This window comes from Vidua chalybeata, chromosome 23 (genome assembly GCF_026979565.1).
Source record: "Vidua chalybeata isolate OUT-0048 chromosome 23, bVidCha1 merged haplotype, whole genome shotgun sequence".
Taxonomy (NCBI): Eukaryota; Metazoa; Chordata; class Aves; order Passeriformes; family Viduidae; genus Vidua; species Vidua chalybeata.
Window position 1 is genome coordinate 79122 of NC_071552.1, and position 18294 is coordinate 97415.

Sequence of the window (18294 nt, forward strand, 5' to 3'; positions counted from 1 at the left end):
TGGACACAGGAGAGCACTTTTCCTTTTATCGTGTGCCTCCTTTTCTTGAGGTTTCTCTCCAAAGGTTGTTGCATCCAACGCAGACCATGAGTCTCTATAAGGACACCAGCATGTTTTTCGCTCAGCACAGTTAAAAGAAAAAAACAGAACAAATGGGAGTTCCAGGGAGCTTTTATTGAGTTTAATTAACAAAATCAGGATTTTTCCATTCATCTTTTTTGCACTCACAACTCATGAAGCTCTTCACAAGTCAGTGCTGCAACACATACAAAGCCAGAGAAAACACATTCTCAACAAAATCTGAGCTCCACTGGAGAGTTTGCCAATTGACAATTTAACAGAAAGCCAATTTTCCCCTCCCTCCCTTGACTGTTTTGAAGGACTAGACCATATTGTTTGCTGGTTAACAGTTAGAATAGCAACCCCTTGTCTAGGGTCTACTGGATTATGACACTCCATTTGAATTGCAAATAATTTTTTTTCTTGAAATAAAGTTCCAGTTTCTTTCAATAAGGGGAACAGTGACTATTTTCTTCTCCTGACACCCCTTCCCCAAAATTACTGGTTAAAATACAGCAAGGCTGTATCTTAATAAACACATCCCTACTTCCCTCCCCCCCCCCCCCCCCCCACCACTCCTCCCGAACTTGTCTACAGCAGAATTTAACAATGCTTCCACACACAGGCATTTTAGCAACGCAGTGATGAACTGAGCAAAGCCTACAGGATTATCTGCCAAAGCCTTCTAGTGAAGTTCAGATGCATGCTCTTTGGTCCAGAGACCTGGCTGATTACAAAGATAAACTGTGATTCAAAAAAGATGGACCAGAAGTTCACAGCAAGCAGAAAACTCCCTGCAGGGACTACAGTTGCCCAATCTCTACCATGGCATCTGTACTGCTGGAGTCTCTAGGAACAAAATTCACTTTGTTCTCAGGAAGTAATGACCAGCAGCACTATGAAATTCAGCATCAGGGCAAGAACCACCACAACAGCAGCTCAAGAGATGTGGCATAACAGCTCTGTAACCCCTCTTAGAGAAACTGAGGCAAGATAGCCATCTGCTCAGGTTTGTGTCCTATCAGTCATTTGTAAAGAAAAAAGTGTTTGAAGCATTTTTAAATCCTTGGAGCAGACACCCTCCCCCCCATCCCAAATAAAAATAAACAGAAAATCAGAATGAGATGATTTGATACCACCATCTAACACAACATGAATTCATGTTGAGCTTCCCTGTTCTTACCCACAAAAACAGTCACAGAGGGCAAGGAAAGATGCTCCCATCTCATTCTGGAAATTGAAACGTGTATTTGAGACCAACCACCCCCCTCCCTTTGGGAAAAGGCCGTCAGCCACCACAGTGCCCACCTGACAGTGGACACCCAGAGACTGACCTATAGGTTCTCTCAAGTGGCTGAAGATTCTCTGACCTTCTTCACAGCCACCTCACCCAGTTGTGAAGCTCCATCTCAGAGACTCATAGAGTGACACTTTCAGACTTCCAACAAAAAAGGAATGCAGAACACATCAGGTCCTCAGTCTCATCAACTTTGTCAGAGGAAGTATTTGATCTAGGGCTCATCACTGAAGGTTCTGACTAATCCATATCTAAAGGCTGATGACCAGCAAAAACTGGAGCTCACAAGAAATCTCAGGAAGCCAAGATTTATACACACTCCTTACTCTTGGGTAGGGAACAAAACAACCAAGAAAACCCCAAACCAAAATAATCAAAAACAAACAAAAGCCCAAAACAAACAAACAAAAAAAAAGGGAAGTAAAAAAAAAAACCAAAAAACCCACACACACAAAAAAGAAAAAACAAAAACAACAAAAAAACTAGGATTACCCTAGTCTTCTGGAGCATCTTTCCATTTGCAAGATCGCATCTGTTTGAGATAGCCTACTAGCACCAAAAATTGGCAGCTTCTTCCTTGACAAGAAGCCACCTAAAAATGGTGCCCCCGATAGTTTAGGTAAGTGCCATTCCTCAACGAGAGGCCAATTTTAAACTAATACTTTCAAAAGTTCTGTGCTTCAAGAGGGACCATCAATGCATGGCACCAGGCTAACCTACCACAAATCCATGCAGAGCACACACACCCAACTTGACATCGCTATCCTGTTCTTGTAACATGTGCATGCCCTGGTGAGATACAAAATTTATTTACATTTTCAGGTCTTTGTTGCATTAAAATGATCCCTCTTCTGTCTGGAAAATCATAAGCTGGCTGCAGTACAGGAGCAAGATTTTACTTTTGGTCGAAGTTACCACCCAGAAGCTCCCACCCCCCACCCCCAAAAAGCACCCCAAAACTGTTTACATTTAGTACCTGCCAGTCAGATATAAGCTATGTGGCTCACAGAGACCAAGCTCTTGAGTTTGTATTCTAGTGCAGCATTTGCTACAATTATGGAGTCACTGCTGACAAAAAGAAGAAAAACATCCCAAACACAAAAACCTTTCTATCTTGTAAAGTTGTTGTCAGGAGGCACCTGGCTTCTATTTATGATCATCAAGGAAAGGAATGGCTAGTTCGCCTTGCGATTCCAAACTATTTTACTCCAATTCAAAAAAAGGGTCAAAATGGGGAAAAATTAAGACAATTAAATCCAGCCTCAAAGGTAAGCAAGCATGGTGTGAGTGCAGCATCTGTATATGCAATAAATGACTGAGCAAAAGGGATTGCATTCACCCAGGTGCCTCCTGACAGTGGTGGTTAACAGGCTAAAAGGGATTTTAAAAAGAGTAATTTTTTGATTTGTCTCACTCCTTTTGCCTGTAGATCAGGCCAAACATCAAGCATGTTGGGAGGGGCACAATTTAAAGCAACACTACTTGACCAGAAAGCACTTTTCAGCAATATACAATGCAAATGACAGACAGCAACTCATGGCAAACAAGAGTAGATGGCAAGCAGCTTCCTGCAGCTTCTGACGTTAACAGGGGTTTGCCCTTACCTGCTCACAGTTCTGCACAGAGGCCACTCTGGGCAGAAAATGCAACGCTGCAGGAAGTGAATCAATTCCACAAAGTTCCAGAACTGTCAGTTTATGCATATAAACTGGTTTTTTTAATGGTCTCTCAAACCCAAATCCACACCTTACACGTGTACTGCTCAGCGACACCCATTGGATTTCCCTCACACCATGGTGGAACACAGGTCATGGACTCCTTCAGAGCGTGTCAAATTCCTGAAGTCTCTAAAGGGGAGAATCAAAGAGCATGTCCCAAAAAGCTGAGCTATGGATTTGGAGGCCTTGGAGCCCCACAAGTGATCTCTTCCATACGAGCAGTACGGGACTGTTGCTAGCACCAGAGCAAATCCACCCTGACATGGGACACTTGTGGTGGCCTGCAGTTCGCAGAGGTCAGAGCACTTCTCATTGTTTAGTGTTGCAGAAAACTGAGCCCCTCTCATCTTTAGCTGCTCCCATAATCAGTCTAATCCCTTTAACCTCAGCAACCTTCATCATAAAAGAAAAAGTTATATATGAACCCAAACAGAAAAAAAAATCATATTTACAAAGTTTGTACAATATACACATCTGATTTTCTATGGGACACACTGCACCAGAAGAAAGAGGGCCATGGCTCTGAAACAAGTCTACCTATCAAGTGCTGTAACTACTAATGAAGACTCATGGAAACCAGTCTTTAGTGTTCTGCTAGAGCACAGGGCTTTTCTTATGGCTCCTGCAAAGGATCACAGGCTACTCTTTCCTTCTGGAGCTAGGATGCTGCACCTAATCAGCCCAGATTTTAGGTTGGTTTCATTTTAAATACAGATATTTACAGTTTGGGTGAACTGCAGATGCATATCAACTCCTCCAATAAAAAAAAATTTAAAAAAAAATTTAAAAAAGTAAGTTGAAAAAAAAAGTAGTATTACCAATAACCAATACATTTCACCTCCCAGCCCTGGGCTTGAATACATGGGAAGGAGGAGAAGGGGAAGAGAGGGGAACTTTGACCTGAAACCAAAAACAGATGTCGATTCCTTGGGCTGTGTCAGAAAGGTGATATTCTGAATGGTCTCATAGCATAAGGCACTTTGCACGAATAAGTAACAAGCTCTTTAGCTTAAAAAACAGATGAGTAACCAGGGAGAAGTTGAAATGCACTCAGTCTATGGTTAAAGAATTTGAAATAGCAGACAAGCTCGTATTCATCAAGATTCTTCTCTTTTCAGGGTTTCTCTTCTTCCCTTGCTGACCCTCCCGCCCAAAGAAAACAAAATTTAAAACCAGCAGTTAGTGCAACTAATGTTCAATCAGCACACAGTGCAAACAAGTGGAAAAACAAAAAGACATTCCTCCTTTTATCTTCTTTCTTCCTTGCTGCCAAATTTAAAGAGAAAAAAAGGCTGAGCTCTTTTAGTCTTCATAGTTCCGAAATGAAAAGATGAAGAAAAACCCACAAAGAGAAGGGTATCCCCAAAGAAACGATGTGTCACAGATCTGGATCATAGGGCTTCACCTTCTGGCATGTGTAATCAAAGCCTAAAAAAAATGAAACAAAACAACAACAAAACCACCAAAACAAAAAACCATCAAAACCAAACCAAACAAACAAAACAACCCCCCAAACAAAACAAAAAACCAAAAAAAAAAAAAAAAAAAAAGAAGTCAGAAAAAACCCAATAAAACAAACAGCCTCACCACCCTCAGTTAAATCGGTTCTATACCAAACCAGAACACAAAGTGATGAATCACATACAATAACTGTGCAACAGCTCTCAAAAGGCAAAGGGCATATTGAACAGCTCAATCCCAATTTCAGCTTTGTAGAAAGAGGTGCTACTAAAGCCCTTCTGTCTCTATGGAACATGACTACCTCCTGGATTCTTGTATTTTAGGAAGCAGCAAACTGCTATCTGGCAAGGTTTCTTGTATTTTAGGAAGCAGCAAATTGCTCTCTGGCAACTGCTCTCCCAGCATTCCCCTTAGGAAACTGTTCTACATTCATTACACCTGTTACCATCCAAGAGCCTGTTCCACATTCATTACCTGTTTTATATTCTATTTATTTATAAACACAGAGAAGGTTCAATCATCAAAGCAGAAGCTTTCAAGTCAGCTTGGTATGACTATCTAGGGCTATCCTTGGATGACTTCAAAGAATGTTCATTTTAATTTTATCGAGCAGTCTGCTTCTATAGCCACTTTTTTATTTTTGGTCATCTGAAAATAATTTCAGCAGCTTCACTGGTATTGTCTTTCTAATTCCTGACCTCTGAGAAGAGTACACAATAAGAATGATTTTCAGCCTGAACTGTATGGTGAGGGATGTTGCATGACAACATCCTAACTAAGGTCAGATCATCATCCTGCAGTCAATTTAACTTGACTGCAGTCCAGGGCAAGTCATTTTCCTATAAAAGGACTTAACTCAGCAGCTTTTCCTGAGACAATGATTAGAGAGGGAGCACTTAGATGAGTCTCCAACAGTCAAACATCATTTTCTGTTGAAACTACGTAGACGACCTCATGTGGCAGCAAAGATGAATTACAGCTTCACTCCCTACTTTGTTTACTTCCAAGAATTCTATGAACCAAAGGATACAAAAGAGGCAGCACCTTTTGCTCGAACCTGGTCCTTCTGGCTGTTGAGGTGCCTACTCTTCGGTTGATGTCTGTTCTCACAGCTATCCATTTTATCTCCTCACCTTTTTGAGGACTACTTTCCTCTCTGCCCCTCACCAATTTCTCATTTCAGCTTAGCAATACAGAAAGAATTCATTAGGCTACTACTATTCCATCCTGGCCTCTCCCAACACCATTCCCCACTCCCCTTTTTCCCCATTTTTGATCTCCTTAACACATGGTCAGCATTTCAATTAAAACAACTAAAAAATACTCATCCCTCCCCTCCCACCTTCAGCACATCCATGGAATTCCTTGCACTGACATTCTATTTCAAACCCTTGTTTTCACATTCAGAGCTTTTTCATCACATCAATTTCCCTCTTCCCCCGAGGTAACAATGACACATCAACAACATTCCTGTCATTCAACACATCACTATTCAGCAAGGCACTTACATACCTGCATGTTTACTGTTTCTCATCTTCTACAGGTTCACTGTGGTATTCTGCCACATACAAGCTCTTGTCGATGTTGCTTGGTATGGGTTTAATTTCAGTTCCCAACTGCTCCTCAATACTTTTCAGGTTGAATCGATCATCATAGGTGATTAAGTTGATGGCCAGGCCAAGATGACCAAAGCGACCTTGACAAAAAAAAACAAAAACACACACCTGAACTGAACTGAGTTAACGTAGGGGCTGACAGAAAAAGAGAAAAAATCTGCAGACTGTGAAGTTAGTATCATTCTGTCATGTTAAAAACAAATCTAGCCACAGGTATCTACACCTTTCACATTAGTTTTTGGAAAGGAGTTTTGTAGTGCTGTAGCAGTAAGGAAACTCAGGAGGTTCAAAATGCTCTGACCAAAGCTCCAGGATAATTACCAGCAAAAAGTCTTCCAGAGCTCTTGAACAAGCCTGTACTACAAAGTTCAACTACACCAAGTTCCTGAGCTTACTGCCTTTCTTCAGGGCATATTTGGCTGGTTCCCAGACAGTAGAACTATACCTCAAAACACAGGCAGAAGAAAGCATAAATCTCTAGGCTTGAGACACTCTGAAGCTGAGATTTTAGTATAGAATTTTCCCAAACTGCAAACAGGGGCAATAGTAAGTCTCCTGAGATAAAAGCAAGATATGCCTTTTATTTTTTCCCCATTAGATTGTTCAGCCAGTTTCAAGAGAACAGTCCTTTATAATAATATCCTCAGTGAGGATAGCCATCTGAAATGATACCCAAAAATAAATTTGTCAGAAAAATCAAAGCTACCTAAGGTAATTCTCAAATATAGTAATAAAAAACCAAAAGCCAGTTCAAGGCTAAAAAGCATCACAGTCATCAGCAAAGTTGCGCCTAAGCCAGGTTTTTCCTCTCACCTGATCTGCCAATGCGATGAAGGTAAGTTTCTGCCAGCTTTGGGAAATCAAAGTTTATCACCACATTCACAGCCTGGATATCAATACCTCGGGTAAACAGATCTGAAAGACAATTCACATCACAAAGAAAGTTAATTTCAATGAGCTCAAATGCTGACAGTATTTAGGGTGTAAAGATTAACAGTGATTAACATTGCTTTGTGCTAGTTTCCAGATATAAGCTTTCCTTGTATCAAAGGCAGTTTACGTAAAACCCTGTTACAGCTTCCTCTTGCTCTGTATACCTTGTAAACATGAATAATGTAAAAAGAAAAGCCAAACCCACCAGATCTGCACATCTACGCAGAAAAAATAACCACAAAGCTATTGTTTTCCACATTACACTATTTGAGAGCAGTTCTTCTCAAGCATCTCTTCACGCAGAATTGTGCACTGCTAGTGTCACAACAGACTTGAGACCTGAACTACATTCCACCACCTCAACTACTTCTATTCTGCTTCTAGCAATTTTTGTTAAGATGGCCCAGACATCTGTAGTGATAGCAGACGCTGCCAGGTACTGCTGTAAACAGGCCATACAACAAGAACTCGGATCATACACAGGCCAGTCAAAACTACAGAAGTATTTCGAAAAAGTGAGCTATAAACGCTTAAAAGAATCAGCAAAACTTCACATGATCATAGTCACAGCTCTACTGATATATCATATGGTTTATGACCCAATGATTCAGGGAACCCTCACATGTGAAAATAAACAGAAAACACTACTGCAGCAAAATGATTTGTTGGCAAGCTGAACCTTCGCAAAAGACAAAATTCCCCGTGCATAAAGGAGTGCTGCACCCTGCTACATGCAGGCCTGACAAAGAGACATCTTACCAAAACATCTTGTTTTGGTTTATTACAGCTAACTGATCTACAATACCTGGGATAATACACTTTCTATCATAAACTTTAGAAACAGGAAAATGTTTAGGAACTCTTACCAGTGCAAACGAGATTGCGGCACAAGCCATTTCGGAAATCATGGAATACACGATTGCGGTGCTCCTGGAAATACATACATATAAACAAAGAGAAACAGAAAACCAAAACCCACAAACCAACCAGCTGTTACTTTCAGGTATATCCAGGTAACTTATACTCAACTTCATGTAAATTTCTCCTCCTTCTCATTAGAGAACAGGTGAGTTGAAATAAGATGCCAGTACAAATTTTTTAGCACTCCTTACCATATATTCTAAAGAATTAACTCTAGAGGGTCTTGATCACACTTCTCAACAAAGGCAATTAACTTACTGTGTTGTAAAACCTCCTATGGTGGCATCAAAACCATCTCAGAAAAGGACTATCTGAAGTTAAAATCACATGAAATTACATCAAGGAAGTTAAACTGCTATTTTGACTGTTGTCTTTCTCCGGCCACCCTTTGCCAAATTTCACATATTTGATTCATTCCCTCAAAAACTGAACCTGGTAGTAACTTCCTTTTCCAGTATGAAGCATTTCTCACTACCGATTCAGAATTAGGGGTGGGATGAGTCAGTTTTCTATGAAGATTCTCCCCTCACAAACACCTCACTTTAGGCCACATTAAGATTAAGTAATATCACTGTTGAGTGAAATTTAGAGAGGGAATGAACAGGCTGAAGCATTCTGCAAAAACATAGCTGCACTTTGCCAAAAAAATCATCTACTGACTGGTCAAAAGCATACAAAAATCAGACATCAGAGAAACCCACTTCCATATCTCTCTGTTCTCAATAACACCACCACTTCTGTTTCTGCTCAATTATTGCTCTGCATCTGGCCCAGCAAACATTGGCATTACCTGTCAGCTGCATGAGCAGTAAGCTACAGTAGTTTACATATAAAATTTAAGAAAGATGTTTCAAAGTACGCCTGTTCTACACGCATCACTTCAGCCTTCTGATATCTTTTCATAGTGTCAAGCTAGTGCAAGTATTGAACAGGAGCTACTGTACAATTAACAGAAACCTCTACACCAGCAAAGCTGCAATGGCATTTTTTACCAGCTACACCACGGCCACAAGTGTCTGATCACCATACACCAGCCACAGCTTTCACCAAGAAGTTTGATCCAATCCACTTCCTCAACTTCTCAGATTCCCTTGCAGTCACAGTGCAAGATTACTGTTTGCAAAGCCACACGGGGCACTCAGTGGGCTACGTACCGGGGTTTTTGTAATTTAATTCAGGCGCATTTTCATCTGAGTTAGTTACACTGTGTGCTCTACCCTGGCTCCCTATGCTGCCAAAGCAACGCAGCAGCACTAAGAACTGCGCCTTCTGGCTGCAGTTTGTGCTTACACTGGGACTAATTAACCTGACCTGAAGAAGTAAAATACCAACTGGACACATACACCGAATAGTCCGGAAAGAGAGCTGGGGTGGGGAAGGTTCGCAGTGGGTATCTAAAACCAAAGCTATAGCAAAGCAATACATGTTTCAGTTTATGAAGAACATGCAAACTTAAAGCAAGCATGAGACTTAATTCAGCTGTTCAGTAAAGCCTGAGGTGGGGTGGAATAGACTTCATACTCACCTGCCTCATTTTAGCATGGATATAAAAGCAGGAATAGCCCAGCTGGGAGATCTTTTTGGCTAGCAATTCAACCCGTTGAGAGGAGTTGCAGAAAATGATCGACTGGTTAATCTGGAGCTGAACGTATAGAGAGTGTTCTCAATAAATGCAGCATTCTACTAACAGAGGATCCCAGACATGTCTAAATCCCGTCCGGAAAGAAAGCACAGCAGGTATGCTGCTGGTAATTTACATCAGATATATTTTTGTATAGGAAGGGAAACAATTAAGAAAGTTCTGTAACACAGAGATGCTGAACAAGAAGCATGCATTTTTAGCCTTAGATACATAGCACATTTTGACAAAGAAAAACTTTCATTAGGCTGCCTTTAAAATACTCAGTCTCATTCATGATCCCAAGAGAGAAAAAGCTTCTGGTATGTTCCTGACACAGCCCCGCTCCTTACCCTGGAAAAGAGCGTATTGAGGCAGTGCACTTTCTGACGCTCAGTGACATAGGCATAGTACTGAGTAACTCCCTTCAAGGTCAGCTCCTCCATCAGATTTATCTCATAGGGTTTCTGCAAATGGGAATTCTGAAAAATAAAGATATTGATAAAAAGCAGGCAGATCTATGTGCAAAACAATGTAAGTAGTTCCCACTCTACACCACACTTAACTTCCTCCGAGGCAAGGATGCACTACTTAGCCACTCACTCTTAATGCTATGCTGAAAACAGACAGGGTGGGTAAATTTTCACTAACAATTACTTATAAATCCAAGGTGACTAAGCAGGCCAAATAGGAGCACCCTCCAGAAGCAAATCCACACAGATGATGTAACTAATACACAAAGTGGAAAACAGCACCTTATACGCATAAACCTAGCCTCCCATTAATGCAACTGTGGGTCAAAAACTGCTTTCAAACTTCTGTCCTAGACTTAGGCTGACTTAGATTAAACCTGTGAGGTTTAGATGTATTTAAAAAACCAAGAACTAGCAGCTATGCACCACTCATTCACACCCTTCCTGCACAATATCACCACCATCACCATACCTACAGAGACACATCTCCACTCACCATGAACTTCTGCACACTCAAGGGAAAAGTGGCTGAGTAGAGCAAAATCTGTCTGTTTTTAGGTAGCGTGAGAATTATGTCTTCCATTATTTGAACAAAATCTTGAGACAGCAACTTATCTGCCTGTAACAACAGAAGTAATAAATAGCAAGTTAAAATAATGGTGTAAGATTATAGTCTTTTGGTATCTACACATTTGGGGGAAGAAAAAAAAACCAGTTACCAGGGCTCCTACCAGAGCCATCCAAGAGCTTTCACACTACTATATTCTCTCTCACTCAGAAGCTTGTATGCTATCAGATGTTCATAAATCAATTTTATATACAATTACATGGTAAGCACAGCTGACTCATTATAAACAGAAACCTAATGAAATGCATTCCTTTGTTGTGGAATAGACTGTTACTGTATTCTTCAGCATCAGCAAAGAGAGGAAAGGCAAATCTTCCTAGGCTGTTTTCTTAGAAGATTTACAAGCAAAAAATTCCTACTGTCAAAACAGTTTCTCAAAAATTCTCAGAAATGGAGACCTTACAATATCTCTAAGCAAGTTTGAATCACTGCTGTGCACCAAAAGGACACTCACTGAGACACATAATTCCTTTAACTTGGTGTTAAAATCCCGGAACATTTAACATAAGCAACTTGCCTCATCCAATACTATCATCTGGACATGCTCAACTTTTGCTACTCCTTTCTTGATGAGATCGAGAATTCTTCCAGGGGTAGCTATCACCACATGCACTGTAAGGTTAGAAGAGAGAAAAAAAGAGAGGAAAAAAAAAAAAAAAAAAAAAAAAGACAAAAACCCACAATGTTAAGGTGATTAAAACTGTGTTTCCTTCCAGCATTCATGGCCACGTTTCACATGAACACTTTGGAAGAATGACAACAGCATACACACCAAACAAGACATTGTAGTCTGTTCTGTAAACAGGCAAACGGTAACAAGCAGAAATCCCATGACCCCATTGCAAAAGCCACAAAGAAATAGCAACCTTAGCGTAGCTAAAGTGCTCTGACCTGTATCATCAAGTCTCATTATGTCATCTCGCAAATTGGTTCCTCCTGTTGTTGCCATCACTTTGGCACCTCCCATGTGTTTGCTGACTTGGATACAGATTTGACTGACCTGCAGGGCTAGTTCACGGGTGGGAACAATCACCATTGCTAGAAGTTAAAAACATCACTGTGAGTTAATAGTAATACCCTGTACCTTAAAAACACATCCTCAGAGGAGACAGAGACTTCATGAAGTAAAATGATGTAAAGCGCAGTCTAGGAATTCCACTCTGGGTATCCTGAACAAGACCTAGGAATTGCTTTTGACAAGGCAAATTCCATGCAAGAGTTCTCCAGCCCTTGATGCTCCCATTGCACAAGTATCCCAGGCAGCATGCCTGCTTATAACTCCACATCCACTTTCCAGGGCAAGACAGAAAAGTCTACAAGCCTTCTTCTATTTGAACCTTTTGAAAGCAACTGTGGGACTTTGCAAATTACACCTCCCCTCCATCACTCCCCATTAGCTTTCTCTGGAAGTACAAGCAGATAACATACATTGCCCAATTTCATTAACCAGTTTTAGATTCAAGTCTCTTATGTAGTGACTGACACCATTACCCGGTGACAGCTAACTGTGATCCACCTCAACTGACCTTGTATATTGTCCTTCTTTAAGTCTAGCCGTTCAAGTAAAGGAATGAGGTAGGCTCCACTCTTGCCTGTTCCATTTTTTGCTCTAGCCAAGATATCCCTACCAGATAAAGCAATGGGGATGCTCTCCTCCTGAAATGCAAGGACAGAAAGTGCATGAGCAATTAATCATAAGCCATGTTTCATTGAAGAGGTTGACCGAATTTAACTCCCCTCACTAACAGTACCACATGAAATCTGACTGTTTCATGACCATTATTATTATTACTATCCTGCAACTACAAGCATGACAGACTCACAACAGGAAGAAGTTAAACCATCAGTTCACCAACACTCCCCACCTAGAAGTCCTTATCTTGCCTGATCATAAGAAAGGGATCAGGTACCACAGGTAAACCTATACTAGCGCATTAGGAAAAAAGTGAAAAGTTGGGAAAACAAAAAGTGAAGAGACAATGACAGTCACTAGCAAACTCCTCCTAAGAAAAAAAGATTCCCCCCTACATCCGAATATCAGAACCACCTCAGCCCATGTGATTCTAGCCTCTATATTCCTGTGATATACTTCTCATAAAATCTTCAGCCATCCAAACACAGGCCTCACGTATTTTTAATTTTATTACCTTTTTCAGCAACATCTAAATAAATCTCAGCCTTTTGGAAAGGTGGCATAATGAGAATCTGTTTATAAACAAAGCAAGCCATAGCTGTCTCATGCCTTAAAAGAGACAAGGTGGCAAAGCTGTGTCAGTGATAAATCTTAAGAGACCATTTAAAAGAGAATTCAACCTTCCACCCCCCCCAAAGTTTACACATGAACAGTTCTTAATAGAACAAGCCTTAGAAGTAGAAGATGGAGATACAGAAAACTAAACTTGCTAAGATATTATTCTCTCTCCTACAATCTTCATAATTCTTCTTCCACAGGATTACAATAAAAAGAGCCACCATTGTGATAAAGCCATAATCATATTTTAAACAGCTAAAGGTACATAGCCAATGGTAACTCAGTTTTAGAAAATTTATGGAACAGACCTCTGGGACTACTTATGTGGAAGTACTGTTACTGAACAAAGAATTAACAAATTAACAGCTCCAGTATGAAAAGGAAAATGCAAGTTAAACGTCTCCAAAAGTGTAAGGCAGTCCCATCACTAAGTCACTCAATGAATGACTTAGTGATTTAGTTGGGGGATAGAAATTCTTGCTTTTCCCAAAGGACACCAAGTTCTTTCGTTCACAGCTTCAATTTTCCCCAATGATGGCATAAGTACTGGGCATTTAGGCATAAGAACGTCAATACATTTACAGAAGTTAAAAGCAGCATCTAAGTAGTCTGTTTGCAAACAACCTGAATAGGAGATGGTTTTTCCCAGCCCATTTCAAAAATTCCCATCAGCAACTCCCGTTTCAAACAGTAATCTTCAAACTCATTTCCTTTTGTGGAGGTCACGTCCTGAATAATAAAAAAAATAAGCACATCCATAAGATCAGGTCATACAACCTGCAGTTGTAAATTAATCTGAAATTGCCTGTACAGGAAGACCACAAATTACTATACAAGAGTTCCCATTAAGCCATGCAACATCCTACAGCAGCAAAGGAAACATTCGCCTTCTCAGAACCAAACACAGCTCCTGAGTGTATACAGCGACACCTTCCCATCTGCCTCACATGACGCAGATGCTGCCTGTGTCATGTTCTAATACTAATAAAGTAAGAAATCCACAGTGAACTCCATTTTTGAGCTGTCCAAGAGAAGCATCACTCACAAGCAGTTGAGAGAACAAATTAATTCTTCATTTAAAACAGCAGGAGCTGAACTACTTTTTAGCCTTTGCTCAGGACAGTACTTTACCACTGCAATCTCTCCCACAAGTTTTATTTAATATTTATTCCTACAATTCAATCATCCTTACCGAAGTTTTGATTCTCAAATCCTTTGGAGGGAGTTTTAAAGTCTTCTTCCAGTCATCACCAGGTCTACAGCAAAATAAAATGAAAACAAATTTTTAAATAATGAATATTTAGATTTTGCATTTTATTTTCTTAGATATAGTGATGAACATGCATATTTTCACATCCTCAAAGCTAAAAGCGCCTACACATACGAGTTCAAGGCTTCTCTGAGCTAAGCAGGATGTAACAGGCAGAAAATTGTAAACAGACAAAATCAGCCGTCTGTCAAACAAATCTGTGAAATCTTTATCCAGTCATGATTCAAGTCCCATTTTTCGGGCACTGAACCAAACAGCAGCACTGATATAAAACTGAGCACTTACTTAGTCACCTATCAGAAACTGGCTATAATAAACCCACACAAGAATATTTCATGACTTAAAAGAAAATTCTCTTGCCCAGGGAAGATCCATTCTTAATCCTCAAGTAACATGAAAAGGTAAAAAACATTTCTGGTGAAAAAACTTAGTAAGCAACCACTCCATTTGTTGACCAAACTTCATTTTCTCTCAGTGAGATTTAGATACCCATCCTCTCTTGAAAGCCACTGTAGAGTGGAGAGCAAGTCTTTCTCATCACCAGCCCCAGGAAGTTATGCGTGAATTTTGATGACTTTAATTCACATTCATTAGAGTAACCATGTAAGACATAAAAAAAAAAGGAGGGGAGGGAGCAGGTTAGGCAGATTTTAGGAACCTGAGTGTTCCATCACACTTTCTCTGAGGAGACCTGGCACTTCCTTCACAAATAATTAACAAAATCAAGCCAGTGCTGTTCAAAGGGAGGAGGATCCATGGGAAGAAAAACAAAAAAAACAAAAACAAAACAAAACAAAACAAAACAAAAAAAAAAAAAAAAAAAAAAAAAAAAAAAAAAAAAAAAACCAGCAACACGTTACCATACTGTCCAAGTATTTTACACCTTTTAGAAATTCCAACCAGCACACTTCCAAAACTAGCTGGATGGGTCCAGGATATCACAGTGGGACTGTATCCTCTCAGCTCAGGCTTTGATAAATTAAGGCCAGAGCATTACAATGAGGAGATCAGGTACTACTGTTTCAGATCAACAACAAAAGATAACTGACTTTAAAGCATTTCTCACCATGGGAAAGAACTGCAACAAACTGAAAGGCATAAACAATTAGACTGAGACCAGGTGTCATTTCCTCCTCAGTCTTAAAGGTCAGCTCAGCTCCCTCCCACTCCTGTACTTCCCTCTTGCACCACTCCCAGCAAGCAAAAAACACAGGATTCAAAAGCTGGGCTACCTCTGACAGTGGCTCACACTCAGAAAAGCACAGCACCAAATTGGATTTTCACAAAAATTACTGTTGGGGAGAAGCTCGCGGGTGGAAATACAGCTTTTTTCCTACTGTACATGACAGGACCTTCTAACCACCCATGTGACAAAACAGAAGACAGCATTTTCCAAGTGGGAACGCAGGAAGCTTTCCCATACACAACTTTTAAACATTCCTTGCATGGCAGCTGATACAAACACTTACTTAATAGCGGTGGTCATACTCTGTGCTTGCTGTTGAGTGCCATTATTGATTGTGTTGGCATTTTTCAGCTGGTTCATCTGTTGCTGAGTTTGTGTGCCTCCACCTCCTGGGCCCCCGCTGGGTTTTACAGGGCCTCTCAACTGCCCATTCTGACTGGATAGACCCATTATAACAGGGTTCTCTGTTCTGGCCGTGCTCATGCTTTTATCTTTAAAGATGTCTTTTTAGACTTCAAAACTTTGAAAGTCAGTACAGAAACTGTAATAACAGTTTATTAGACTCTCCAAAATGAAGAGATAAATAAGTCTTGCTCAATATATGAGTCCTTTATTGCAATGCAGGCAAGCACCTGTAAGTCACTCAAAAGTAAAGCAGTAACTTGCTCTGATGCACTGTGGAACAACTTTTTTTTAAAAAAAGCCCTCTACTGAAGTTCAGTTATATCACAATTCACTTGCTTCAATCTGAAAGAGAAGCAGACAATAACAATTAGTATGTGGATTTTTGACTATGCAAATCACATCAGTTTACTTTTGTATTTTAAGAAAAAAATTTTCCCAGGCAGTGTGCAACAACAGTACTTGCTTTTTTGTTGATAATTATAAAGACATGCATCAAACTTTTTTTGCCTTTCTAGAAAGTGTTGCCTAACATCTTCAGACACCAAAGAAAACTTCCCAAACAGTTGTACTTTCAGCGACCTTCCACTACCTATGCCCTCTCATAAAGTAACCATTAAATGTATCAATTGCTTTGATGGCTCTTCAATTCCCCCACTTCTGTGATGCAGCCAACCAGCCCTAAAACGTGAACAACAATATTATGCGTAAGTTTATGACAAGAAGCAATACTACAATATCAAGTGGGCATTCCAGTTTGAACTGACAAAAGCCTTACATTATACACTGATTGCCCTGTTCGGTTTGAATGGGAAATATAGATTATGTAAACCAAACCAACAGCTTAAACTCCTCCAACCCAAAATGCTAGCTCAACCAGCTTACCCCCAGTTTTCAACCGGGTATTGATTTAAGGCTATTCAGAAGAGCGGCGAAACAACACCATTACACTGAGTTGAGAGCAGTTGCCTCTTTGAGTCAAAGCGACTGAGCTTGAACTGAGGCAGTAATGCTGCTGGTTGTGCAGCTTCCTGCTTGCGATCTTACCTTCCTGCTGCCAGCGACAACTTATGTGGTGCTCGGAAGATAACATTTCATACACATGACTTAATATTGACTCTGTATGTAACAGAAAGGTTGCAAAACTATGGAAAGACAATACAAAGTCTGCCCCTTACATAAAGCAAGCATGGACCAGAGCTAAAGATGCCTTACAATGGTACCACGGAGACAAAACGTCCCTAGCCCAAAATCTTTTGGAACGAAAAGTAGGCTCACCTTGAGCATCTGCATCTTGGGAAAACACAAAGGGAAAACCAGCAGACTACTGCTTCCTGACCTCGGCATTCACAACAAAATGCATGTTTTCCCAGTGAATAAAAAGGCACATTGAAGAGCATTTCAAGAGAGTGGAAAAGGAATTCAGACTTCCCAGCTGTTTTAAGGTGTGTCAGTGCTGGCCTCCAGCAACATTTTAAAGTTTGCGATACTAGGATTTTCTGCTAGTTAACTTTCAAGGCATCTTCGAACAGCTATTTCTCTTGGCCATTAACCTCGTAAAAAACAGAGGAGTTACGAAGGTAGCCAGAGACGCCAATGAGACACGACTACTAACGCCGAGAAGTTCTCCAATAGCGTAGGAAATGAAACCTCTCAGTCCCTTATGCCCTCACGCTCGTAACTATCCTTTAGAAGAGCACAGATTAAAAAAAAAAAAAAAAAAAAAAAAAAAAAAAAAAAAAAACGCACAGCCTCACGGAACCCAAAAAAATCTCCTTGTTCAGATAAAAAAAAACGCCACCATTTCGCAAACCAACGGACTGAAAAAAAAGGGCCTCCGTCGCATATCTCGGCTCTCCGGGCGCGGGCGGGCGGCCGGGGCAGCAGCTCCGGACCTTTCCCTTTCCGCCGGCTGGGCCCGGCACAAAGGGAGCCCTCGAGGTGCTCAGTGCGCCCGGTGAGCCCGGGCCGCAGTGCGGAGCCCCGGGGCAGAGCGGTGGGCCCGGCGCCGCCCGCCGATCGCAGCTGCGCCACACCAACTCCTCTCGCCCGTGAACAATGGAGCGGCCACCGCTTGCCGCCCGGGCCGGCGGGGAGCGAAGGCCGCCCGGCCCCGCCTCCGCGGTCCCCCGGTCCCGCCGCTCCCGGTGCGCCCAGGCCCGGTCCGGCCGTCCCCGCCCCGCCCGCGGCGCCGCCAGGCCCCGCTCAGGCCCGCGCTCTCGCCGCAGGCCGCGAGGCGCGGCCTGCCGGCAGCGGCCCCCTCGCCCTGCTCCCACGGAGCCGCGCCCGCCCTGGCCCGTCCTCACCGCCACCAGCCGCGCTCCCCCTCGCCCAGGTACAAAATCCTCTCGCTCCCCCGGTGCCTTGTTATGGCGACTCGACGCTCCAAGATGGCGGCTTCCTCCTTCCTCCTGTGCGCCCTCCCCCTCCCGGCGGGCGGCACCGGCACCGCCCCGGCCC

At 41.6% G+C, this 18294-nt stretch overlaps 1 protein-coding gene across 2 annotated transcripts; it reads right to left on the minus strand.

Moving 5' to 3' along the window:
- Positions 1-153: 153 nt before the first annotated feature.
- On the minus strand, positions 154-18284 carry DDX6 (DEAD-box helicase 6). Of its 2 annotated transcripts, none has more exons than XM_053963346.1 (14): positions 18141-18284; positions 15716-16179; positions 14169-14232; positions 13601-13705; positions 12252-12381; positions 11617-11763; positions 11239-11337; positions 10594-10712; positions 9978-10106; positions 9532-9648; positions 7952-8015; positions 6966-7067; positions 6049-6232; positions 154-4503 (listed from the first exon to the last, which is right to left on the minus strand). In XM_053963346.1, exons 2-13 carry the CDS (start codon positions 15913-15915, stop codon positions 6057-6059), a joined length of 1452 nt encoding a protein of 483 aa, XP_053819321.1. In that variant the 5' UTR covers positions 15916-16179; positions 18141-18284; the 3' UTR covers positions 154-4503; positions 6049-6056. The 2 variants fall into 2 exon arrangements, with proteins under 2 accessions (XP_053819321.1, XP_053819322.1); XM_053963347.1 differs by lacking the exon at positions 18141-18284 and adding an exon at positions 17113-17356.
- Positions 18285-18294: the final 10 nt, after the last annotated feature.

Excerpts from the sequence above, each read along its gene's own strand:
- DDX6 (XM_053963346.1), bottom strand. The coding sequence starts at position 15,915 with ATGAGCACGGCCAGAACAGAGAACCCTGTTATAATGGGTCTATCCAGT. Across the intron at positions 12,382-13,600 it reads AAAAACCATCTCCTATTCAG|GAGGAGAGCATCCCCATTGC; the intron begins GTTGTTTGCAAA and ends CTTGCATTTCAG. Across the intron at positions 10,107-10,593 it reads TGAGTGTGCAGAAGTTCATG|AATTCCCATTTGCAGAAACC; the intron begins GTGAGTGGAGAT and ends TTTATTTTTCAG.